At 44.5% G+C, this 26,291-nt stretch overlaps 2 protein-coding genes across 13 annotated transcripts in view; one reads left to right on the top strand and one right to left on the bottom strand.

Annotated features, from left to right (window-relative positions):
• Window positions 1–10,432, top strand: part of PAPLN (papilin, proteoglycan like sulfated glycoprotein) — a 42,524-nt gene extending 32,092 nt beyond the window's left edge. The window contains exons 20-26 of the mRNA XM_014784380.2: window positions 55–179; window positions 424–577; window positions 1,267–1,404; window positions 2,084–2,211; window positions 2,325–2,433; window positions 4,897–5,063; window positions 8,362–10,432. Of these exons, the coding sequence (XP_014639866.2) occupies window positions 55–179; window positions 424–577; window positions 1,267–1,404; window positions 2,084–2,211; window positions 2,325–2,433; window positions 4,897–5,063; window positions 8,362–8,537 (997 nt within the window). The 3' untranslated portion in view covers window positions 8,538–10,432. The remainder of the gene's footprint in view (window positions 1–54; window positions 180–423; window positions 578–1,266; window positions 1,405–2,083; window positions 2,212–2,324; window positions 2,434–4,896; window positions 5,064–8,361) is intronic.
• Window positions 10,433–10,537: 105 nt separating this feature from the next.
• NUMB (NUMB endocytic adaptor protein) overlaps window positions 10,538–26,291 on the bottom strand; it is a 159,543-nt gene continuing 143,789 nt past the window's right edge. For 9 of the 12 annotated variants that reach the window (XM_014784383.2, XM_087448264.1, XM_087448262.1 and 6 more), the window contains 7 exons: window positions 25,576–25,650; window positions 23,237–23,377; window positions 20,057–20,261; window positions 17,720–18,013; window positions 15,957–16,106; window positions 13,556–13,702; window positions 10,538–12,631 (listed from right to left, as the gene is read on the bottom strand). In XM_014784383.2, the coding sequence (XP_014639869.1) occupies window positions 11,916–12,631; window positions 13,556–13,702; window positions 15,957–16,106; window positions 17,720–18,013; window positions 20,057–20,261; window positions 23,237–23,377; window positions 25,576–25,650 (1,728 nt within the window). In that variant the 3' untranslated portion in view covers window positions 10,538–11,915. The remainder of the gene's footprint in view (window positions 12,632–13,555; window positions 13,703–15,956; window positions 16,107–17,719; window positions 18,014–20,056; window positions 20,262–23,236; window positions 23,378–25,575; window positions 25,651–26,291) is intronic. The other 3 variants (XM_014784384.2, XM_087448270.1, XM_087448268.1) reach the window with 3 other exon arrangements.

The raw sequence follows: 26,291 nt of genomic DNA, 5'->3' as shown, positions 1-26,291 counted from the left end.
GCGCTCATTGTTGCCTAAGGAGCCCAGAGCTCAAGCCCCTACCCTGTCATTTAGGCACAAGCTGCAGCCTGATGGCTCCCTGGTCATCAGCCCTCTGCGGGCAGAGGATGCTGGCACCTACAGCTGTGGCAGCAGTAGGCCAGGTGGTGACTCTCAGAAGATCCAGCTTCAAATCACAGGTCTCTGTCCCGCCCACCCCCATGGGTTCCCATGGGCCCCAGGGTGGGAGGGCCTGGGCTAGGGTGCTTCCTTGGGCCAAGGCATCCTCGTGGTAGAGACCATGCTCCAGTTGGGCTGGGGTGGCTGTCTTAACCCTTGTGGCTCTCATTTCTCCACATGTCCGCTGCCGGCCTCATGGCCTACCCTCCCCTCCACCCCCTTTTCCCCACAGCTCACCTCTTGCTTCTCCTGGCCTCATGACAGGGGGTGACATGGCCGTGCTGTCTGAGGCTGAGCCGAGGCACTTCCCTCAGACCAGGGACCCAGCCCAGGGCCACAGTCCTCAGGACTCTGGCCTAGGGAGGGAAGCTGGGGGCCTGGGGGCTGTTTCCTCCTCACATCCACGGTCCATGACCAGGTAACAGTGCAGCAATGCCATCCTGCTCTCAGCCTCCCCTCCCTCTCAAGGGCCAGGGCCGATGGAGGTCTCAGTGGGTGAAAGGAGGGAAGGTGAATGTGTCCCCATGCCAGTGTGTGCTGTGACCAGGCTTGCTGGCCCTGCTCAGGGCTCTGCAAACTGAGGACTAGAAAAACATGGCTCCCTGAGCTTGGCCTCTTGAGAAGGAAGGGGAGCCCTCCCCCCGACCCCACGCAGTGGGGAATGGTGCAGGTCCATGGGCCCAGGACTCAGAGGCTGAAGGAAGGGAAGACACCGGGAGCTAGAGGGCCTGAGACGGGCTGGAAGAAGGGTACAGTTTACAGGGGGGATGCACAGGGCTGGGGGTGCCCAAGTGAAGGACCTAGTGGCAGACGTGCATGGCGGGGAAGAGACAGTTGGAGATACTGGGTGGGGGGATGGAGAGAGGTAGAAGGTAGGTGAGAAAGCCAGAGGTGGCTTTTAGACTTTGCCCCAGGTAGTTGTGATGGTGTCCTAACCAGAACAAGCGGGGGTGGGGTGGGGGGGCGGTTATGGAAGCCGAATCTGGCTGCAGAGGGAGAAAGGGGCCATGACCTGAGGCTTGTGCAGAGGTCGTCCCCAGGCACGGATGGGAGCCGGGAAGGCAGCGTCAAGGACTCCCTCATGGCTGTGGGATGCTTGTTCTGCAGGCTGCGTCTGGACCGGAACCAGCCTGGGGTGGTGGACGCCCATCCAGGCCAGCGGATCCGGTTGACCTGCCGTGCTGAGGGCTTCCCCCCACCAGCCATCGAGTGGCAGAGAGATGGGCAGCCCCTCTCTTCTCCCAGGTTTGTTCAGCTCTTCCCACCCCACCCCAGCGTGTGGAGGCCATTGGGGGAGAGAGCTGCCAGGTGTCTCTCCCGGTCAGTCCTGAGCAGGACTCCAGGAGCTCTTGAGATGGAGCTGCTGGGTGCAGGGCTCCTTGGGCAGACCAAGATTTGGGTCTCCGGGCCTTTCCAGAGTGTAGTTAGTGGACAGAAGTAACAGGCCGGCTGAGGGAGGAAATGGAGGCAGACACATTTCTGGCTGTAATCATAATAGCTAACATTTATTGAGCTCACAGTGAATATGAGGCTTGTTCTCCATCACACAATCTGCAAAAGAGCCACATTGAGGTAGGTGCTATTTTATCCTCATTTTACACACAGAAGCTTACCACCACACAGCTCCTAAGTGGCAGAACCAGGATTTGAGCCCACTAAATGAGTATATGGCAAAAATTAGAAACCTAAACCAGAATTATCTTGTATTACAAAAATTGAAATGATTTTATTGCCAGGCTTAAAAGCCAGGCATTTTCAATTGAATGAGAGTATTGGCAGGTGGAGGACCTCAGGGCCTAAGGCAGACCAGCCTTTGGCCAGACCCCACTGGACAGCCTTTCCCGGGGGAAAGGAAGACCCTGCCCATCCCTGCCCCTCGCCGGCCCCCTAGGGCTGGAGCCAACTGACTATGCTTGGTCCCTAGACACCAGCTGCAGCCCGATGGCTCTCTGGTCATCAGCCACGTGGCTGTGGAAGATGGTGGCTTCTATGCCTGTGTTGCTTTCAATGGGCAGGACCGAGACCAGCGATGGGTCAAGCTCAGAGTTCTGGGTAAGGTGGCAGTCCTGAGTGGAAGGGTGAGTGGGGCCAATGGCCTTTGAGGTCAGATGGCAGGTGGGGCAGGATCTGTGTCGTGGCTGACAGTGCCTCGTCCTTGGGCCCAGGGGAGCTGACAATCACCGGGCTGCCCTCTACTGTGACAGTGACAGAGGGTGACACAGCCAGGCTGCTGTGTGTGGTGGCAGGAGAAAGTGTGAACATCAGATGGTCCAGGTAAGGCTCTATTCCAGGCAGGCCTGGTCCTCAAACCCTCATACCTGAGGTTGTACAGCCCCAGAGGTGGTCCACCTTTCTGCAGGCATGTTGCTGTCAGCACTGCCCCCACCCCTCATTCTTCTACTCCTGCCTCTAGGCCTGGTGCCATGGAGGGGGCTGCAGCACCCTCATCCCACACAGTGAAGCCCCATAGGACTCCTGTTTCTTCTGTTGGTTGGGCTACACCAGGGCTTCTCAACCGCAGCACTATTGACATGTTGGACCCAATATCTTTGGGGTTGTACTGTGCGTTGTAGAATGTTTAGCAGCATTTAGGCCATCTACCCACTAGATGCCAGTAGTACTCTCTCCCAAGTCATGACAATAGAAAATGTCTCCAGACATTGCCAAATATCCCCTGGGTGGCAAAATCTCTCTTGGGGTTGAGAACCATTGGGCTACACTCAGTTTTGGGGACCTCAGTGGTCTTTTACCTTAGATCAGTTGGCCTTTTGTTCATTCATCAAACATTTTTTTGCCCGCTTCCTCCTTGCAATGGGTAGGACTAGGCTGGGCTCTGGGAATCCTGGGGTCATCTGAGCCCCCAGGATACTCCCAGGCAGATAGCCCAGGGTCCTATGAGCTCCAAACGAGGTTTGCCCTAAGTGCTGTCTGTACACAGAGGAGTGAGGCTGCCTCTTGTCTGGGAGAATCAAGGAAGGGGTGGCCATGGAGGTGACTTTGGCTGGGCCTTGAAGGCTGAGAGGAAAAGATGTTCTTGGTTGAGCCTCAAAGGTATTTGAGAGTTGATGCCAGGAAGGGAAGGGGCCTGCACACTGGAGGGGAGAGGTGATAGGCACGTAGAGGTGGGCTGCCTCTTCTGTGGCCTTGATGCCAGGGGAAGGCAGAGGGGAGCCCCTGGAGGCTTTTCAGCTGGTGCTCTCGGTCCAGCCTGCCCTGAGCAGGTCCTGGCTCTGATTATCCTATCAGGCCTGTATTTTCAACTTGGCCTCTCCTGGATCTTCCCAGCAGCAAACATGCTCAGGACTCCTCTCTTTAAAACAAAACCAACATAAAAAATACCCTTCTCTGAGGCTGTATTTCACTGCAGACCCTGGCCTTCCATCAGGCTCCCCTTCACAGCACAGCTGCGTATACTGGTTGTTTCCACCTGTTCCCTCACGGCTCAGCCCTTGAACTGGGGCCTCACACTCACCTTCCACTCCAGGGATACAGCCCTGGCCAAGGCCACCAACTGCCTCCCTGTCTCTAAATCCTCCAGACACATGTCAGTCCTCACATGACCTGCAGTCTTCTCCCGCTGACCACTTGCTCCTCCTGAAATACTCCCTTCCCTTGGTTCCAGGAAACTACTGTCTTTGGTGTTCTTCCTGCTTCTCTGGCTGCTGCTTCCGTTTTCCTGGCTGGCTCTTCTTCTCGTACGCATCCCTTAGAGGCCAGTGTACCTCAAGGTCTGTCCTTGGATCTTGGTTTGTCTCTCTCTAACTTCACCTTGGGCAATCTTGCAGATACGCAGTTCCCGGGACCATCCAGTGCTGATACTCTCTGGGTCCAGACCTCAAATGTGACACCTCCTGGAATCTCACAGGCACCCCAAATTCAAAATGGTGGAAAATACCCTCACCCTTTACCCTCGTCCCTGCCCTGGATCTCACCATGTTGGAGGGGCACCACCATTACCCAAGCTAGAACCCTCTGTCATCCTTGATTTCTTCTTCTCTCCACCTCCCACATCTGACCCTCACCCAAGTCCCTTTATTTTACTGCCTGTGTCATCTACCAGGCGTGCACTACTGCAGCAGCCACGTACCTGGTCTCTGCTTTCAGGCTTGTCACCCCCACTCCCCCACTGCAGGCTGCCATCCTGTCAAAGTGCAAATGTTGTGTCAGTCCCTTCTCAGCTTACACCCCTCCATTACCCCAGCAGCCAGTCCAAACTCCTGACCAGAGCCGTGTACTCTTCCTTCCTCTCTCACTCTCCTTGCTCCGGCCATGGCCTTCCTTCCAGCTCCTGAGTCCCCCTATTCTCCCTCTCTGTTGGCCAGCGGCTGCCTCCTCCTCCTCAGGTCAGAGAAGTCTCCCCTAAACACCAGCACCCCCACCCCCGTGCCCTGGAGGCAGGCTGTGCTTATGTCCTTCACCCAGCACAGGGCCTGACACCTCACGGCTGCTTAAAAGACCTTTGTTAATGAAAGGTGCAAGTGGGGTTCCTTTGTGGCTAAGAGGCAAGTTTACAATAACTTAGATCAGTGTGCTCAGATGGTGTAAGTTCACCTCACTTTTGAGTTATTTTGCTTTGTTAATGTTCTATCTTTTTGGTACTCTGTCCCATCTCTTTCTTGAAGTGAGGGTCATTTGTCCACAAAGAGGGAGTAGTTGGAATGGTCTTTGATTATCTCCTTCCTCTGTCTCCTGGCCCTGGGGCCCTGGACAGCTCTCCCAGTGTCCTCTCCCCTCCAGGAACGGGCTGCCAGTACGGGCTGATGGCCACCGTGTCCACCAGTCCCCCGATGGCACACTGCTGATCCACAACCTGCGGGCCAGGGATGAGGGCTCCTACACGTGCAGCGCCTACCGTGGAAGCCAGGCAGTCAGCCGCAGCACTGAGGTGAAGGTGGTCCTGCCAGGTAAGAGAGGCCTACCCCAGGCATTTGCTTGTTCTTGAGGGCTGCCTGTGTGCTGCGGAACGTGGGAGAGAGTGGGCTCTGCAGTCCGAGGGACTCTCGTCCAAATCTTGGCTCACTCTGCCAGTTACTGGTAGTGTGACTTGGGACCAGAGGCTTAACCTTCCTGAGCCTCACTCTCCTCATCTGTACAGTGGGCCATTCCACTGCCTGATAGTGTTGTAGTGAAGATGAAGGAAATAATGCGTCTGCTGGGCACCTGGTTAATGGCTTAATAAATACGTATTGTTATTTAGACTTACTGATTTTGTTTTGAGAAATATGATTGATTGGAATTTCATTATAATACTTAAGGCAGACAGAACATTAAAATCTGTCCATTTTAATCAGGGTGGCAAAGAGTGGTTCTATGATTGAAAAGTGCCTTTTCGGCCATTTGACCATATGTGATGGGATTATTATTACCATCTTACAAATGAGACAGATATCCAGAGCTTAAGTGATGTTTCTGTGAGTCACACAGCAAATTAGTGGCCAAGTTGGGACTAGAACCCAGGTCTTCTGACTCCTTATATTTAATGTTCTTTTCATAAACTACCTGTAATAGTAGTAATGCAGGCAGAACTTGACCTGCATTCTTCAATAATTTGATATTTTAGCCTTATATTCTCTAGCTCTTGCTCTTTGACTTATATTTCAAACAATCTAAATACCATATTGTAAGATGTGTAATTTTCATACTACTAAGAAAAAATGCTATCAATTAAATGACACAATGCTAAGACACCATCAATTAAGATGCAGTCCAACAGAGGTGTTAAAATGTGAAAATAAGTACATCTCAGAGTTGATGAAATAGACTGTAGTTTAATGTTCAAACTCATACGAACTCTATGTTCAAATAAGCCAGAGGGGAAGGGGAAGGGGGAGCTGACTGTCTGAATGGCAGGGTGGTGCCCTGGGCCGAGTAGCTGGTTCTCTTGGGGCCTGATACAGACCTGGGGAAGAGTGTGCCTCTTCCCTTACAAGGCCCTCCCTGTGCTGGTCTGCCTGGACGGACACGACTGTCAGGGCTGCAGCACTGCACCAGGAGCACTGTTATACTCAGGGGGTCAGGCCTGGCTGCCTCCTGTGTGCCAGACTGAGGAGGGTGGCCGGCCAGTGCTAGAGGTTGAAGGGTGTCTGGTAGAAATGTTCTTAGTGAGTTGGACTGACACGTAGGCTTCCAGTCTGTGAGCTCCTTAGGACAGTGACTAGGACTTGTGTCCCCAGGGCCCAGCCCAGTGCATGGCATCACTAGGTGCTCACATGCATGAAGGCATTACTCCAGCAAAAGCACCATACCACAGGGGCTACTCTTCACCTCTATCATGTCCAGCAAATTGATCTCTTGTCTACATACTAATCAAACGTACAAGACTAGAGACAAACCAGAATGCAGATTTACTAAGAAAGGGAGCTGTTAGGAGGACCCAGATGATCATGTATGAGTAGCTATAGACATGTCCACGTGGGAAACCAAATTATAATCTGAAACTTGCTTGATGACAAAGTCTGGTGAGGCTCCTGATGATGTGTTGTCGGCCAAGCTGAAATCATGTGACGTGACTTCCTCCTGGACGGGACACTTATGGCCTCAGTCAGGCTACCTCTCTCCTGCGCTCTGCTGGATGAGTGTTGCCAACCTTAGATATTTTGGGGGCACCTTTCTTGACTAGAAGCTGTCTCCCTCTTCTCTTTAGCTGTATTCCATTGATTAGGCTGCAGATATCTGCTCTCACCTATTTGTCCTACTTGTAGGGTCTCACTGCTTGAGGTTGCCACACTTAGCCCTATTCATGGTTTGGTGACGTACTGAAGGCTACTCACACTCTGCTGTAAGGGCCATACTTCTACTGTGAGGACTTCTCAACCTTTTTGCCTAAAAGACTGGGGTGAGAAACAGAAAACACTGTAGGGATAAAATATAGGGGGTCACTCACTACGGCGCAGTCTCATTTTTCAAATGAGGGGAAGAGGCTATGGGGCAAAAAAGCACTGTTAAGCACTCAAATTTTAGCCATGGTTACTAGGTGCCCAAGGTGCTATTATGATCTCCACTTCAGATGGGGAAACAGAGGCAAAGAGAGCTTAAATAACTTGTCCAAAGTCACCCAGCTGGTAAGTGGGAGACCCAGGATCGCACCCAGGCAGTCTGGCTCCAGATCTGGTGTGCTTAACCCAATGCTGAGCACCTCCTAACTCTGGGCCCTGGGATAGGCCCAGGGCTGCAACAGCTGAGATAAAGTTGATACCAAATTACTGATATCTTTAAACAATAGGCATAAATGGCTTGCTATTTATATAAATGTGGGAAGTTAGTACTCTTGTTATATTGATACACCAAACCTTTATAAAGTCATTCACTGGTTAGGTATGGTGTTTTAGAGGTAGTCTGGGAGGAAGCGCAGGGAGAGAGGATGAAGATGAGCTTTCCCTGGCCCCACAACGTCTGACGTTAGGGAAGGTGCTACTCAGGCCTATGCCAAGCTGAGTCATAAAAGCCCCTTCCTGAAAGAATAGGTAAGTTAAGTGGATGAGGCCACTTCAATTCTAAGATGAAGCAGCAGAATGAAACACAGGGATTTATGAGACACAGAAGCTCCTAGTAAATTCAATGTGGGTGGGGGGGCACCCAATGCTTTCTGGTCAGTATAGTATTAGAGCCATAGTTCACAAGGCTGTTTTCCTATCACCTTGCTTAATACTCATTGCTTTTTCTGGGGAAAGTGGAAAAGTTGGAAAGATGGGGAACTAAGTGACTAAGATAAGCTGGGGTTATTGAAGGCACAAAACTTTTGAGGTTGGAGGAAACCAGCAGTGAGAGAGAGAAGACAAGACAGCTCCTGCCAACTCAAAATTTTACTTAGGGCTAATCCAACTCTCTTCTTCCCAATCCAGAGACCAAGGCAGTTGACATTCAGCTCTTCAGGTCTCCATAGGAAGGGTAGGGAGTTAACTTTAAGAGATGTTTAATCGTCCAGTCAATATTTGGGAGTCTGCGATGGGCTATGCCCAGGGCTGCAGCTGCAGAAGAACAGAAGGACCACTGCACGCTAAAGTGAGGCCAACAATGGGTGGACACTGTGATCCCTCATGTAGTTGTACACACAGGTGTTAAAAGGTTATGGAGTAGCTGCACTTGTATTAGAATCTGGCAGTTATAGTGCTGCTTTCCCTTTAAGGAAATGAAATGGTAGGTGAGCATTTTCAGCATACACAGAGCTTCCTTACCACTTTGTCTCTCCCTGTTGTTTTGCAGCACTGGCCGCCCAGACGAGGGACCCCAGCAAGGAGTGCATCGACCAGCCGGAGCTGGCCAACTGTGATTTGATCCTGCAGGCCCAGCTCTGTGGCAATGAGTATTACTCCAGCTTCTGCTGTGCCAGCTGTTCCCGATTCCAGCCTCATGCTCAGCCCATCTGGCAGCAAGGATGAAGGCTAGCTCCAGCCCCAATTCTGAAACAACTCGTAGGGCTGGGAAGAAGAGAAGACAGACTCTTGGTCTCCCCTCTCTGGCTGGCAAAGGGAGTTATCTTCTGGAGACAATAGCCGTTTCCCTCCCACCCCCCACCCACACCCCAAATCCCACCATGTTTAGCCACAGCAGCAGTCAGTACCACCCTTCCCCTGTAGTCCCCAGCAGTGTCTGCTGAGTTGTCAAGAAGAGGACTCTGGGTAAGGACACCCTTTACTTTATAACTTCCCTCTATAATTTCTGTTACACAGGCTCAGTTCACTGCGTTTTAAAGCAAGCTACCAGGGTTCTCACTTCATTTAAAGCTGAGTAGGGAAATGTGTAATGATTTCAAAGTTAAGACCTATCTCCCAGGGGAATACCAGCTCCTGCTGTGTCAGGGAAGTATTCTTTGACGCCAGATGATCTAGTTCTAGCAAACCGTGGTCCATTGCTCTAGTCTCTCTCGCCCTTCTAGGTAGTATAGCATTCAGCTTCAAATCCCATTTGTGTATACTGTTAACAGCATAATGTTTGTGAAAGCTCTCGGCAAAGTGGAATATAATGTAAGGCTCAGTATAGGGACTTGGGGTGAAAGAGCAGCAGTTGTATTAGTATCTGCACATGAAAGAACTGGAAAAGCTCCTTACTGTCATCAGGAAGCTGCAGCCCGAAGCCCTCCACCTGAGGCCGACATGCAGAGCCTGGCTGTGAGGATCGTCTCACACCTGTATCGAGCTGATGGGCCTGCTTTGTACAGTGACCAACGAGGAGCTTCTCCTCAAGTAGGAATCTGTGAAGCAAAATGTTTGCTGCCAGATAAAAACCAGACTGTTATTAAAAACAGCATCAGCAGGATGGGGGGACCAGTGGTGGGGAGGGCAATGTAATAACAGGAAAGTGATTTCAGAAATGGTTTGTGTTGGAGGAAGTCATTCATGATCTCTCAGAACCTCTAACTCCTCACTGTAAAACAAGAGGCCTGGATTCAATGAGCTTCCGAGTCCCTTTCTGTGTGAACCTTCTAGAAATCCTCCAGAGGGCCGGCTGGGCCTAGTAACAGAGGTTATTCTTGGACAAAGGAAAGATAGGCATTACAGGGACTAAAGCTCTCAAAGGTGACTTTTATTACCAACACACTGGCTGGAAGAGACAAAACTGCATCAAGGGTGAATGACTTCTTGGTCTACCTCTCATTCGACAAAGGAAACATGGGCCAGGAGCAGAGGTCTTTTTTCTTTCCATTTAAAAAATATTGAAGAACATTCCCTTTCATTTACTACGGCTGGTTTTGCTATAGAAATTGGAAAATAAGGGCCCCTTTCTTGGACTCCCCAGCTCTTTAATTAAACCAGTATTTGGCTAATTGGCAACACGCTTCAGAAAGTAAGTTGGTTAGAGGTTAGCTCTTAGAACTAGTCACAGTATAGTGGGTAAAGGTTAGAGGCTGAGAATAAAACTCAATCTAGACCAGTGGTTCTCAACCCTTTTCTATATTGGGAGCTTTTTAAACAACCTGGAGTTCCACTCCCCAGCGATTTTGATTTAACAGGTCTGGAGGATGGGCCGGGCATGAAGATTTTAAAAGCTCCCCCGGTAATTCTAATATGTATCCAAAGTTGAGAATCACCGCTCCAGCCCCAGACTTCTCAGAATGTGAACAGTGGTGAAATGCAGGTGATTCTGACTGCGAGGTCTGGAGTGGGGCTGAGATTCTGCATCTTGAACCAGCTCCTAGGTGAAGTCCATGCTGCTGTTCCAGACCACACTTTGGGCAACAGGACTCTGACGTTAGAGATGTGCTTAGGATCAACCAAAGCCTAAAGTATGAATACCAATATGAATTTTAAGAATATATCAATCAGTCCCAATAAAAGATTTTCTAGCCACCAAATGAGATTTGCAGCAGCAGTAGAATGGAGAGAGAACAAGAACTAAAACCCATTTGCTAATAAAGGGGAAAGACCAGCCCTTCATGGGCAAAAGCTTCTACCATGAACATTTATTTTTGTTAAAGCAGATTATAAATTCTCATCAGTACAAATATATATAACTTACATTTGATTATAAGGCCAACTTTCAAAAGTAAAAATGAGATGGGATCTCACATTGTTACCAGAGGTCCAGTGGCTGCAACTGGCAATGGGATGTTCTGCTCACCACGGGGAGGGGAAGGACACACAGACACACACACACACATAGCTAATAAAACCAGAATTTCCATCCCCACAAAACTCATGGGAACAAAACTTAAAGGACAAAACAAAACCCACCAAGACCCACATGACAAACCAACCCAGTAACCTGCATTGCCGTCTATGGATATGATTATGTCATTGTCCCTTAGTGTTACAACAAAGGATTAACATAAGGAAACAGCAATATATAAAAAAGTACATATTCTCTGTAGAGCATATTTAGATTGATTCCATTAAAATAATGACATTAGAATTTCATCATAGGTTTAAAACCAGGACAATACTGCTCTTTCATTTTCTTTATTTAAAACTACAACCTAGTGACTATATTGGTCATAAGCATGATTGTTGTTGCAATGTGCTACTTACAATGATATCAAATAAGCTAGGGATCCTGTCTGCAACTTCCAACCTTTCCTCTTTTTTACTTCAATAGGCATCGATGATAAAGCAATCTTATGTACAATTTCTTACAGCTAACCCTTTTACCTTTGGCAAGATTACTTACAACTCATACAACTTTTTAATATTGAGAACTATTTAAAATATTCTAAATGCATAAAAATAAAGATTTTGGCTTTTTTGATATATATTTATAATATTCTTACTCAAAATGGAAGCTCAACTTTACCCCTAAAATATAGCTCTGCTGGGCAGCTGCCAATGTGCCCTCCTGGGAATTCTGGCAGCACAGCATGCTTCTTGACCCCAGCCCAAGCATAGGCCACCCTGTTCTTGATCTTTAAGACAGGCCAGCACTAAGAGGAGGCAGGTGAATGGCCTGAAACACAAAGGAGATCGTTTTGCTTCCCGTTGTTTTATATTCCAGGAAATGTGCTTTGAATACAGATTCTAGTTCAGATATGTCTGCCTCTCTGTTGCCAGAGATTTGTAAGGGCTGAGGAGGAGGAGAGGAACAGAGGGCAACATTTCCTTGACTTCTTTAGCCTAACCGCAAGACAGCTCTTCTCTAGGAATGGTTTTTTTCCACTTTTTTCAAAATCACCCCTCACTGCACTCTGTGCCTGGACTTGCTTCTTGGGGACCTTTGGGCTTAGTGAAAAGTATACTGATGGGGAACACAAAGTCCCCTTTGCTCCTTTGACCTCCACCCCCACCCTTGCCTAAGTATGGACAAAATGCATAAGCCATAGGGACTGCTTAAAGTTCAATTTCAAACGTCTTCTGTAAGTCACTGGAGAAAGGGTTGGTGGGGGAGGGGTTAGTACGCTGCTTGGACTTGCTTTCTAATGCAGCCCACTGGGCTTCGAAAGGATCCACCAGGCAGGTGCCTGCAGGAACCTCTGTGTGCTTGTCTCCTGAAGCCAACCTGCCATCATCTACACCATTGAAAGCGGCAGAACCGTTGAGGTGCTGAGCAGGAGGCTTAAAGAAGGGACTGGCAGTAGCACTGCTTGTTTCATACTGAGGGAATGTCTGTTGCTTGACCAGGCTGGGAGACGGATGGGGTTGGGCAGCCTGAGGGTGGCCTGCAGTGCCAAACACGTTGGCTACCATCTGGGAGGGAGTGATGCCCACCACAGGCACATTTGGGGCTGGATAGGGCATCCCATTGGCCACAGGATAGGACTGGGCAGGGACAAAGGCTGGCTGCAGGGGTGGGACCACACCCACTGGCACAGGCTGAGAGGTGAGGAATGCATTCCCTTGGAAAGGTGGCGCTGGCTGGGAGACGGCTGTGGGTGGAGGCGGCTGGAGAACTGGCTGCAGAGGAGCAGCTGAGGCCTGGGTCTGCTGAGCTCGGACGCTCTTGGATACTTCCTCTAACCAGCGGTCGGCCTCAGAGGGAGTTCGTCTATGACCAGCCTGGAAGGGACCTGGAGAGGCAGCACCAGAAGATTGACCCCACTCAGTCCCTGGAATCAACAAAATGAAGAGGAAAAAAAATCAGTCATTAGGGGCTTCTTTAGTCACCTGATAACCCTGGTTATTTGAATGATCCTAATATGTGGAACAAGTCCCCCTAATGGGACATTTTGTGGTTTTGCTAGGTGGGAGGGGAGTCTCTATTAACACCTGAGGAGGTTGTATAGAAGGACAAAGAAAATCTGTTAGACCATGCTGCTGCTGTCTTAGCCACGTTGAAGAGCTGTCTAGATACGGCTCAAGTGCATTGAACCAGGGCAGCTGGCTGGCATCAGAAACCCTTCCCTATTGCTGTGGCTCATCCATGGTAGAGAAACCAGCTTACACATGCTCTAAAGGGCTTGAGGTGATTCACCTTCTGCTGTGGCAGAACTAAAAGCAAATAATCAGTGACTTGGTGCCATAACTGTGCCATAACTTCTGGCTCCTGCCTGGCTTCTAGACACCTGTTATCTTTCTGGTGAACTGCCTTTATTACTACTTAAAATTTTTTGGTTTTATAGTTAATAAATGTTCATTATAGAAAAACTAGAAAGTACAGAAGAGCAAAAATAAAGTGCTTTTTGTAGCCCTTTTCGTAGGCCTGCCATTGTAGGAGGCAGGGTCCCCTCTTCCTATAGGCATATCCATATATCTCCAAATCCAGTGATAGACTCTCTCGGGGTAGGGTCCAGGAATCTGTACTTTATGAAAGCTCTATGGGTGCTTCTGTTCTATATTCCTAAGAACTATCAATCTAACCTTTTAGTTCCTCTCCTTCACTATCCCTTCTTAATAGCAGTTTATTTCCAGGAGGGAACATACTTTTCCAAAAAGGACTCCTCCCTGGTTCCCACTCAGGTAAACGGCTGATTTTGGAACCAGGGTTACTTATCTGATCCCAGAATCCTCACCACCATCTGTGGCCACCTTACCCGAACGTGTGGCTGCAATTTCCTTGTTAGCAGCATCAGGGGCATGGGCCCAAGGGTTGGTTTCACGCACAGGCATTGCTACGGGTGCTAGAGCAGTATGGGCTGGCTTAGCAGCAAGCACATGGAAGGCTGAGTCAGTGCCATTAGCTACAATGGGAGGAGACAACATCAATGGAGTTAATTCATGCAGGGTGTACAGGCGACCCCTTGGAGCTGGGTCAGTCAGGCCAATGTGCAATACTGGTGGAACAGATAAGACAGAAAGTTGCTGTTGGGATAACCATGCCAACTTGCAATGGATACAAAAACCTTTTGGCAAAGAGAGAATTAGAGGTTGTAATTAAAATGGCTGTCCTGATAAAGTCAATGACTGTTCTAGGAAAATATGCGTATGAGAAGAGAGGAAATGAAGCCTAGAAAAACAATTTTTCAAATTAATTGAACAGAGCTCCTCTGTCTTAGAAGCAGCAAAAATCTAATCTATATGGCTTAGCCTTTGGCAAAATGACGTCAATAAAGCATTTCCCTCTTCTATCACTTTTCCAAAAGATTGAATTATGCCAACAACAATAATAATGGGTTAAATACAATGATTCCTTATTATGTGCTAGGCACTATGTTTTTAGTACTTTAGTATGCATCATCTCATTTAATTCTCTCAAAACCCCCACAAGGCTGGTATTATCCCCATATTACTGATGAGAAATCAAACTTGGTATATGTTTTCATTTGCTTAATAAATTTGTAATTTGCTACAGAATTAATTTCATCTCTTTTTTGAAGATTATTTTTCCTTCAGTAATGTTCATAATATCTCAAAGTACCTACTATTCTTTCCTTGTCTCCCTTTATTAACATCTCCTAACCCTTGCTCCTTTACTTCAGATAGCTATTCCATCAGCTGCTACTCCTGAGCCCAGATCTCTATCATATTTAGTATGAAGCAGACAAGCAAGCACCTTCCCCTGCCCTACGGTATAATCATTCCCTCTTTAGGACTGGGCAACCATGCTTATGGTATTGGTACTATTTACCCAGGGGTTGTCGAAAAGACTAGCTCACCCATAGACTGGGAGCCCCTTAAAGGCAGGGAAAGGATATGTTCTATTCAGTTTTGTAGACCCACTGCCTTATAAATAGGCATAGAGTCAGTAGAATCTAACAGGTATTATATTCAGAAAGACCTGGGTTTAAACCCTGGCTGTGCAATTTGAGCAATTTCTTTAGCCTCTCTGAGCCTCATTTTCCTTGTCTGTAACACCTACCTCAAAGGATTCTTGTGGGGATTAAATGAAATGAGAAAATGCATGAGTCCTTACCATGATGTGACAGGCACTGTGCTAAGTGCTCAATAAATTATGCCTATTATTATTGGTATTATAAATATTTGTTAGATGACATGAAAAACCATTTGGTGTACAAGACTATAAAGTTTTTTCTTTTTTTAAAGTGACTGCCTGGAGGAAAAGCGTTTAGTACCTTTCTCCAATAGGAGCGGGGATACTGTCTCCATAGCAAAACTTTTTCTGATCGCTCTCTCATAAGAAATGAAGAAATGGCAATTATACGAGCTCAAATTCTAAAAGTCTATAATTTAAGTTATATAGACTCTTTGCTGAACTCTCAGTCAATACAAACTATTAACTCAGTATCTCTGAAAACAACTTTTAGTAACTCTTCAATGCCACAAAGGCAAATATTAGGACATTTGTTATAGAAGATGAAATGAACTAAGGAGACAAAAGAAGTGCCTTTTTCTTTATGAGCCTCTTCTGACAGGGTAGAGATGAGACGAGTCTAGGGCTTTTCAACTTTGGCACTAGTGATATTTTGGGTGGGGTAATTCTTTGTTGTGAGGGTGGCTATCCTGTGCACTGAAGGAGGTTTAGTAGCATCCCTGGCTTCTACCCCAATGCCAGTAGCAATCCCCCCACCCAAAGTTGTGAAATCCAAAAATGTCTCCAGAAAATGAAAGCCAAATTTTCCCTGAGGGGGCAAGATCACCCCGGAGTTGAGAACCACTGTGCTAAAGGAAGGATAATACTAGAACCAATTCAGGACTGCTGCTTCTGGAGAACTGGCTGGAACTCTGACCCTTAATAGTCAAGTGGCAAACAAAGCAGTGGGTTGGGACTATAGAAGCTCCTAATAGAATGGTATGAAAGACAGGTAGGTACATGCAAAATGACAAACACAGACATCTTAGGAAACAGGAAGGGAACAAAGCACAGAAACATTGTCCAATAGGGAAATTAATGAATCTGAGACATTATCAAACAGGGAAATTCAGGGGTCTAACCAGCTCTTGGGAAGCTCAGGATGCCAAGTGACAGTTAGTGAGCAGCGTCATAAAAGTACTAGTTTCAAAGAGAACAGCTAAGCAGGGTAGGAGAGCACCAACCTTGAAAGGCAGGAGATTGTGGTGCCACAACTGTCACTGGTTTGGTCATTGGAGCGGATGAGAAGGGATCCTCGGAGGGTGTGCTGAAGGCATTGGTGATCTGTGAGCACAGGGAGCTGATACTCTCTGCTTCCCCTTCTACCTCTGGCACTGCAAGACAAACAAAGTAGTTCCAGAGAGAAAAACTGAACAATCCAGAAATGGAACAGTATGATACAGGTGGCATTTTATACTGCATCCCTTATTTGTGGAAGGAAAAGTCTCAACTGTCAGGTGGGGCTATTAAAAGCAGATTCAAAAAATTTATTGACCACTATTTCACTGACTTTTCAGATGAGAAGGTATAAAATGTCAACGATTCATGTTCTGAGGTCTATCTTCTTCCCTTGCAAGTCCCCAGATTTCTTTATTTCCTCTCCTGTGTGACATTGTTAAGAACTTGGTGTTTTTGTGCCAAGATGTTCAGTTAGCTAGATCTTTCTGGAAGACGGCTGCAACCTGTTTGTCTTCCAACCAGTTCCCAAGGCTGTGCCTGAGTTAAGTTCTGGAACCACCTGGTAACTCTATCAGAAAATGGGTTAAAGTCAGGGGCACCAGTGGATGCTCCATCCTTGTCTCTGTAATAAGCTATGACAATGTCATCACTCTCATTTTTCTCCAAAGTACCAAATATATGAACTGTGATAACAAGAAAAAGTGAACTGAGGTCCAGGACTCTAGAGGCTTTGTTCTTAATATTGACTCTGGGATATTTCTGTGTCACTGAGGAAGCTAATTATGTGTGCTGAACCTTTGTTTGCTCAACTGTGAAAAGAGAATAGTTTTTGTTCCCCATCTGCTCCAAAGGGAGACTGAAAACGAGGTAACTGAAGCATCCGCAGTTTCACTTTTTATAGGAGTTGAGAGCTGGAAACTCTCAGTAATCATCTAGTCCAACCGTTCTTTAGGCCTAGTTTCATCCATCAAAAAAAAGAAGGTAACTCTCTGTACTTTATACCACCATGAGTGGGAGTGCCCTACTGGGACAGAGCTTCCTCATATTCTGTTATAGCACTGGCTTGACATGTCTCAGAGTGAAGTAAAACAGGGCCCAATAAAAGTACTGACCAGATCTCACACTTTAGCTCCGGATCTTATGATGAGGATAGAGCTACCAGGGCTAGCTCAGCTGTACAGAGGCCAAACAAAGGCCTGTGTGGCAGTTCTGAAAGGTAATGATATGTGTGAGCAAGCCCACTGTCTCTGATGAACAACAGATCTTAGATTTATACAAGAGACCCATTTAGAGTTTCCTCCCTATGGAGCTAACCAGCCACAAGGACAATGAGTACTTATTCATTTCTTCTGGTACATCTGACAGTAATGCTATTTAACTGGATGTGTTTCCAAAGCCTTTTTGGTTAATTCCCTGCTGGGTCCCAAATGACAGAATAAGAATGGAAACTTGAGACGCCTGATGTTTGGAAGCAGGTTGGTTGAGACGTAGTACACTTCCATCAGGACAAACCATGAACCTTGTAGCTCAGGCAAGGAATTCCCACCATGGCTCTGTTACCTATTTGTTGAAGAGAAATGAATGATTCACGTCCCTCTCTGTGAACCTTAGTTTTCTCCCAGTGGGAAATGATACAAGATACGTATAAGCATCAACCACCCTAAGAGAGAGAGGGGTAGCTAGTTTCACGGAATTAGTGTCTCCACGGGAAGTGATGATAATGCTTCAGTGCTAGAGCACCCAGTGAGTTAGATGGATGCTGCATTACCTGCATTTTTTATGGGGAAATCAGTTTTCCTCTGCATAGTGGAAGGCAACTCGTTGATGCGCAGGGATAGTTGGCGTTTAAAGGGTGACATCTTCTGGCTAAGAGCAGGAAATCCTCGGAAAGAGCCTTGGCGAGCAAGTTGTTCAATCGGTGCGTGTCGACGTGGGATGGCATGAGGATTGTTCATCTCCAGAGAGGCAGTGGCATCCGAAGTGGGAGAGGTGGGAGAGGACGGGGATGAGGCAGTGTTGCCAGGGGCCACTGATGAACCAACAACTGTCTTATCTGTTTCGGCTCAAGAAAGTCAAGAGAGAGAGGACCTTAGCAATGCCTTCAAATAATTTGAACTTATACACCTGAGGAACTCCAAACCCCTCCTAGGTCCTTTTACCCATCTCCTTCCCAATGTCTCTTAAAAGACACATTAGAAGCAGGGCTCAGATCTCCCATTTTTCAGACAAATAAAAGATTTAAAAGCCTACTATATGTCACACGGTATATCTACTGAGACACAAATATTAGATCTTTGATTCTTATGCAGTGATTCATAACTTAGACTCTGAACAAGATTAAAAAAACACAGTACCAGTGGACTCCTAATGTGAGGTCCTTTAAAGAATGATGGTTCACAGTTTTCAATGTTTGTCTGCTTGTTTGTTTGGGGGAGAGGACTTTGGGAGTGGCAGAGTCAGAAAAGTCTAAACAAAGTGTTAAGTTTGACTAGATGTTAAAGAATGTTATTAATCAGTCTCTAAATGATGGGCAATATGCATTTGAGGCTCATTTGAATAAAAGCATACAGAAGTAAAATTTTATTTTTTATTTATTTTTTTTAAAGGGGATTTCCCCCTGTCTGACAACTGTTTTAAAGATTTTATTTATTTTATTTTTTCCCCCCAAAGCCCCAGTAGATAGTTGTATGTCATAGCTGCACATCCTTCTAGTTGCTGTATGTGGGACTCGGCCTCAGGATGGACGGAGAAGTGGTGCCTCAATGCGCACCCGGGATCCGAACCCGGGCCACCAGCATTGCAGTGCGCGCACTTAACCACCAAGCCACAGGGCCGGCCCAGAAGTAAAATTTTAAATTGGACTAAACCTAAATACAAGACTCTTTCCATGTGAGTACCAGCTGAGTCCCGTTCTGATCATGGTAAATCTCTACCCCCTCCCTTCACAATCCTCTGTAGATGTTAGTACTCAGCTACTTTGGCAGTTGCTGTGTGTAGCAAAGAGTATTATTTGGTGGTATTAAAGAAAATGCTTGTAGTCTGAAAATCACTGAAGCACACTAAATAATAGCTATATATATTAACTTTTCTACTAAAAATAGCATGGTGTTTTTTATTCTTTGGTATTCTGGCACAGATGTTTACAAGAAATGAAAAAAATCATAATAACAATTTCAAATAAAAACATATCTTTTTTTGGCTTAAGAATTAGAACTGTTTGGGTCAGTATTACATTAATGATGTTATCTAAAATAGCTGGTTTAAAACTAAAAGGATATACTAAAAAATTAGCAAAATTATATTAATGTATATTTAAACTGAACTGTTTGATTCCACAATATTCCTTGTTGCTTTCAACCCTAGCTATCCACAAGAATGCAAAGCATTTTCCCCAAGGCTTATCACTTAGTTCTAAAATACACTCAACCCAACTTTAGACAATAGGCTCCTGAGTAACCTGAATGCTTGTGCAGGCATTTCAGTTATGCTGCCACGTGTACCTGAAAAAACTCACATTCTGCAAAATCACACAGTAAAATTAACAGGGCTATAGGAAAAAGAGGGGATAGCATCTCAAAATCTATGGACTTGTTTTTACTAACTAAAACTAAAGAACAGCAATAGTCTAATAAGAACAGTATCACTCTGAAACCTCTGTCTGCATCTGCACCACATCACTGTCAGTGGATCCTTTGCAGCCTCACCCTGGGACTTGCTTGTACTTCTTCCTTCAAGACGTAGGTCCTTGGTAGCATTTGCTTCTCATAGAGATCAGATACATCAGAATTAAAAATCTGTTCCAGGATGTAGATTTTCCCAATTTTGTTTTTAAACACAGGGGATAATGTCTTTGCAACTTCTTCAACGGCACTCTTAACTTCTCCAGATAGTTTAATGTAATGGAAAGAGTAAACACTTTTGAAGCCACTAATCTAGCCACTCTAAAGGAAAGGACTTTGTTTAGATTTTCAGCTTTGTTCTTAAGGTCTTCATATATTGCTTAGAGTTCTCTTTGTGAGAAAGCTTGTCCATGATAGCTTCCAAATATTAACCTGCTGAGAAAAACTGCTTAAATAAACACACATTGTAGGAGAACAGATTGTACCTTTCTTGGCATCTTGGATTTGTTTCATAATCTCCTCTCTTTCGGCTTGCTCGGTGGCTGTTGTGACACGGAACGATCCTTCTCTAGTAAAAGTGGTTCGACTGGCATCAAAAGTAGCAGTTACTCCACATTCCTTCTCCCGCTTCTGCTTACGTTCTAAACAGGCCGCAAAAGCACAGCCTACCGCATGGCTCAATCTTTCACCCTGTACATAACAGGAGGTTTGAAGAACTTTTTTAGAGGTACAGTACCAACAGTTACAAGTTAGCCTGGACCACAAATAAGTCTCTTTTCAAACAAGGCAAAATGTTGGGAATTCCAGCTTAAAGTTAGATTTTAATATATTAATATGCCAAATTAATTTAAATTAATAAATTACCTTAGGTAATCATTATGATACTTCACTATAGCAGGCACCGGGTAAAGCGACCACCAGCAACCTGTGCCTTTCTGAGCAGCCACCGAGACCTCCTTATTAGGCTCCCTCTGTCACTCATGTTAGCTCTGGCCACCAGCCTAGGAGACACTGCTCAAGGTTCTAAGCCCTAAGTCTTGACATGCAAACCTCTATTTGCTGTTTAGGGGAATATTTACCAAGTGTTTCTAAGAAACCACTGGAAAGGCAGGGCAAATTTAGGGAACTTAAATACACTGTTAACATGTCTAAGAACAAAAGGTGCAAACTTAAAAACTTCAGATAAATAAATACAACTCTAGCAATGAGAAGGGATCAAGGCAAAGAAAAGCTTCACTTTCTCAGTCTCCCCTTTCTGAATGCTCCCCTGGCCCCAGCACCCTTTCCCTTTCTAGGCCCTCGGTGCTTTCAGGCTTTCCCCCATACCTTCCCTATCTTCTAGCTCTCTCTAACCCCAACTCTACCTCCCAACCACACACAGGCAAAAGTCAAAGCATGCTTTCATCCACACTCTCTACTTATAAAGTAATTAAACAGATAAAAATGATTTGTATATGGGAGGAGAGGGGGCTTATATGAACTAAAAATTGTTTTAAGGATATACTAGATTACCTAGAGCAAATTTAATAAATTCAATGGATTATTTTTACCAGAGTTATCTGTATTTACTACAGTTATCTGTATTAAACCATATCCCTAAATTGTGGAATAAAAAAGTTAGAGATGATATAATAACTGTTGGCATCATTAATAGTGAGAAGACATATTTGAGAACAGGGAGCCCTTTGTGGAGTTTTCAAAATCACACCATGTAGGCAGCTGCTCCTACATATGGCTCTGAGCAAGTAATTTCACTGGATTTTATATGCCAATATCAGATATCATAAGGAGAGCTAATTCTGAAATGCTTTTTGTCCCTAAGATTTCACATGACTGTTAACTAAGATTTCACATGACTGCTTATCTAAAGACTGACAGACTTACTCTTTATAAATCCACATGAGTTTCCATCTAATTACTTAGTAGGACGATACAAGACTAGGCACTGAAGCATGCAATAGGAGAGAGTACCAAAGGAATCTTAGAACCATTTGCGTTTGAACATAGCTCTATTACAACGACAGAGCTAGAGGCCAAGGAAGCTTATTATTTCTCCTAGGCCTAGGGCCGAAGTTCTTGAAGATAGACCCCTCAAGCCCCACTCCAGACCCACTGAATGAAAAACTCTGGAGGTGGGGTCCAGCAATCTATTTCAACAAACCCTCCAGTAATTCTGATACAGGAAAACCATTGGCCTAGGAGATTCAAACAGCCCAAAGTGCCATAATTTACCAATAACAATTTTAAGGGGCCAGCCCTGTGGCGTAGCAGTTAAGTGTGCGTGCTCCGCTGCTGGCGGCCTGGGTTTGGATCCCAGGCGTGCACCGATGCACCGCTTGTGAGGCCATGCTGTGGCAGTGTCCCATATAAAGTAGAGGAAGATGGGCATGGATATTAGCCCAGGGCCAGTCTTCTTCAGCAAAAAGAGGATTGGCATGGATGTTAGCTCAGAGCCAGCTGATCTTCCCCACACACACACAAAAAAATCAATTTTAAAATTAACATAGGGAAACTCTTGAACTCTTTGGATTTTGTGAGTGTAGTGATAGCAAAATACACTGCTTCGTGGCTTAACGTCTGAGAGACAGAGGAAGAAAGAAAGCGTAGTTAGTTACTTCAATTCATTCTCAAAGTACTTCTGTCAAACCAAGCAGGAACGGCTGTAACAGTATTAGTCACCATTTTTGGAGCAGTTACTATGGGCCAGACCCAATGCTAAGAGTGCTTATATTCATTATCTAATTTAGTCTTCACAACTGTTATCTCCATCTTACAGAAGTGGATACTAAGACTTAGAGAATATTAAGTAACTTGCCCCAAATCCCACAGCTGAACCAAAATCAGGACTGGAACCCAGATCTGATTCATTTATACCACTGTCTCGAAGAGCTTTAAAAAAAACCTTCTGGTCAATTTTAGAGTATGGCCACCACTTCCCTTCCAGGTTAAACCTTGGCAGGAGTTTATTCGGTTGTAGCCTTCATGAATGGCTATACTGCCTTATACTGTCTAGACTTTTAAAAATTCAGAAGTTACACCCTCAACGCTATACTATAGTTAAGATCATTATCATCTAAGAGATTTGTCTTTCATGTCAGAATTTTGGGTAATTTACATGAAGGATAATAGATTATTCTCTATTTTAAAACAAAATAAAAAATTTCTACCAGGTAATAATTCCTAGCATAGTTCATTGTACCATAATTTAGTATTTCTATTTTTTTAATTAACTGAAAATATACTCCAACTCAGTTCTTTCATTTGTTGTAGAATCTCTTTGTAAATAAATTTATAAGCACCTTTCAAATGCTAATATCTTCTATCCAGATGTATTAGCAAACAAATACACGTAAGAATCTTGAAAAGAGTTCTAATAATGAAAAGTTTCAAATAAAGTCTAGCAGCCACCATCATCAGAGCACTTTTACTTTCCTTTAATAACCTTGGATCTCAGCCAAGCATCTTGATCTGTGAGTTGCAGGGTCACACCAAGAGTGTGAACTACTTGAATAAAAGGAGTGAAAGCATCCTAGTTTAGGCACTTACAAGTGCTGAAACAACACGTTCTTGTTAAAAATGTAGTGGAAACTGCTTGGCTGAGCCAACCCGGAAGGAGCTTGGCTAACTGAGGCTAGTCATGATGAAATCCACGCTGTTGGACTCACCGTGTCCTTGACAGCCATGAAGCAATGACAGATCCAGCGCCGAGTGGTGCCATCACGACATATGTAAGAGAAAGCTCTATCAAAGTTCCTATCTGGGGCACAGAAAGACACTTTTTCTATTGTCTGGTCAACTATGAGGTCCTAGAAAAGGGAAGCACAAAGGAATAGAGGACTTACGAGGTTATTCAAGCTTTTCAGAAGAAACACAGATGTTCATTTCACAATACAGACTCCCTACATCTGATGCATCAAGGCTATGGAAGAGCCAGATCTGAGGCCAGCAGTCTGAATACTAAGAATTTGAGGGCCGGCCCCATGGCTTAGCGGTTAAGTGCGCGTGCCCTGCTGCTGGCGGCCCAGGTTCGGATCCCGGGTGCACACCGACGCACCGCTTCTCCGGCCATGCTGAGGCCGCGTCCCACATACAGCAACTAGAAGGATGTGCAGCTATGACATACAACTATCTACTGGGGCTTTGGGGAAAAAAAATAAATAAATAAAATTAAAAAAAAAAAAGAATTTGACCTAGGAGAGATCCTAAGAGGCACTTTGCCCAGATGCCTGCCTCATCTCATCCTCCTGTTCTAAAAGAAATGCTTGCTGATTCTAGTTTTATCATGGTAGATTCCATGTTCAATTTGACAATATATGTCAATCAATATATTTAATCTAATTCCCATAATTAACATATTGAATAACATCATTCCCAGAACAGTTCTATGTATTTATTAACTTACTGATCATTTAATTTTGAGCATGACTTTCTCTGTTTATATACTTGCTAAATGGCATAGTATAAACATTACACAAAATGTTTTCAAAAATCTTGAGGTTCTGAGGCTCTTTTGTGTGATATTCCCACGGCCTAGAATCCCTAGATGCTGAGGTGGGGCTGTAAGTGCTAAAACATACAATCAAACAAAATGGGTTTTATAAAACATCACTATGAGAATTCCTGTTGCTCCACAAACTTGCCAGTAAATTTTTAAAAATTTTGCAATTCTGGTGGCTCATTATGATTTTATTTTGCATAATCTTGATTACTATGAATTTCCTCTTTAGCAAATAAGTCTTCAAGTCTTTTGAATTGTCTGTCATTTTGCTTACTGATAGGTAGGAGTTCTTTATATATTATAAATATGAATGATTTATAGATTATTTGCAAAATTACTTTCCCATTCATGATGGGTCAAAGGGTGACAAGCCACTAATTACTATCATCACCGAACGTGGAAAGAACCAAACTAATTAATGCCAGCCAGTGGTATAAGTAGCCACTAGGGGGCAACATCATTTTCTAACTATTGTATAAGACCATTAAAAACATAGCCTCCAGGAACAACAAAGATCATCCAAAACACTAATGAAAACTACACAAGTTCTTGAAAAAAGCTAATTAAAATGACTGTTATTTCCAACAGTAACGTACATTTAAGACTACCACTTCTCTTGAGCTTAGAAAAAAACAAAGCTTAGATGGAAGGTCGAAAGCTAAAATGCAGCTATATTAAATCACTTAAAATGTACCAGACAAGTTATCCATCAAAATTGCTCTTTACCTGCCAGACTTTCTCCCCCTTCCAGTGACATCTGAGTATTTTGAAAAATTGCCTTCTTGTTAAAATTTCTCCAGACTTTAGGTCTCTTAGGACATTTTAATTAATAATCAAATGTACTTATCTAACACCTTATGCTCTCTAAGGGCAGAGTCTATGTCTCTCTCTTTATTTAGGCATGGAGGATCACTTTCTTTCAAATGCAAAATGCTACCTATGATTTGAGATATTGTGTGGATTTTAGAAAATGTTAACCAAAATGAGCCATTTATTAGTTAGTCCTTAAGATTTGACTTAAATTAGTTTTCAGTTAAATAGCCGGTTAATCAGTTCAAATATCACCTTCTAAAAATACAGTGTTTTATTAATGATCAAGAAGAAATTTCAGATGTGGTCCATCATCCTTTTTTTTTTTTTTTTAATTTTTAACTGTGGTAAAAGGTCCACCATCTTTTACATCAAATTTGTGAGGGTAAACTTTTTTTTAAATGTGTAAGAACAATAACAGAACTGAGATCTTAACATTAAGTGCAAATGCTTAGTACGCTGAACATGGCTGTGTCATGCACAGCAAAACGTTGAGAGAACTCTGTTCAGTTCTTCATAAGGTAAATGAGTAACCAAATTAGTTTCCAGAACATTAACTAGTCTCTCAGAAGATTGTACTTTGGACAAAGTGGAAGGACACAGAGTGACTACAACAGCTTAACGGAATTATATTTGATCACTGGGGATAAAAAAAATCCATATGAGCAATAACATTTAAGCTTATAAAAATTTTACCTTAGTTTTTTCATCCACCACTCTGAGTCCGTCTGCTGATACCCAGAGGACTGCCTTAACTGCTTTCTTTCCAGTCTTTTAAGAGAAACCAAAAAGGAAGAGGGGGAGACAGACATATATAATATTAAAAAAAAGTCATTTTTCATAGAAAACACTGACTTCTGCCTTCCAAAAGTCACAAGTACAGATGGAGTCCAAGTTCAGGAGGGGTGCCGAAAGCCAGATACTCAAACCAAACTGCAGAAACATTCAGGAAAAAACAAGCCAAAGCCATTATTTTAGAAACACAATGCAAAACAATAAGATAAAATTAAGTAAAGGAGAAGGGACAGATGGAATCAAAACGAAGATATCACATTCCATAACGGGCAAAGAATTCATAACTAGATTCTTCACCCGTTTTAAAAATCAACCAAGAAAACTAAGTCAGATAAATTTAAATACATAAGGAGTTACACCACAAGTAGCTTCTACGAGTGTATTTAGAGTAGAAAGTGATACATAAGTCTAAATTGAGATGCTGACCTTTCTACTATCCTTTGACCCCAATGTGTTTAGCAGGACCCTTGGTTACCTGAAATTTTCATGTTAAAAACCCAAGAAGTCTTCGTTATTCTATTAACAACCTTTAAAAACCATTATTTCTTCTCTCAGGATTAACACAGAAATGATTTAGTTTTTAATTTGACATTAAATGCATGGAGACATTTTGGGGA

Source organism: Ceratotherium simum, chromosome 24 (genome assembly GCF_057802395.1).
Source record: "Ceratotherium simum simum isolate JZ-2026a chromosome 24, ASM5780239v1, whole genome shotgun sequence".
Lineage (NCBI taxonomy): Eukaryota > Metazoa > Chordata > Mammalia > Perissodactyla > Rhinocerotidae > Ceratotherium > Ceratotherium simum.
This window is presented reverse-complemented; position numbering and strand designations above follow the sequence as displayed.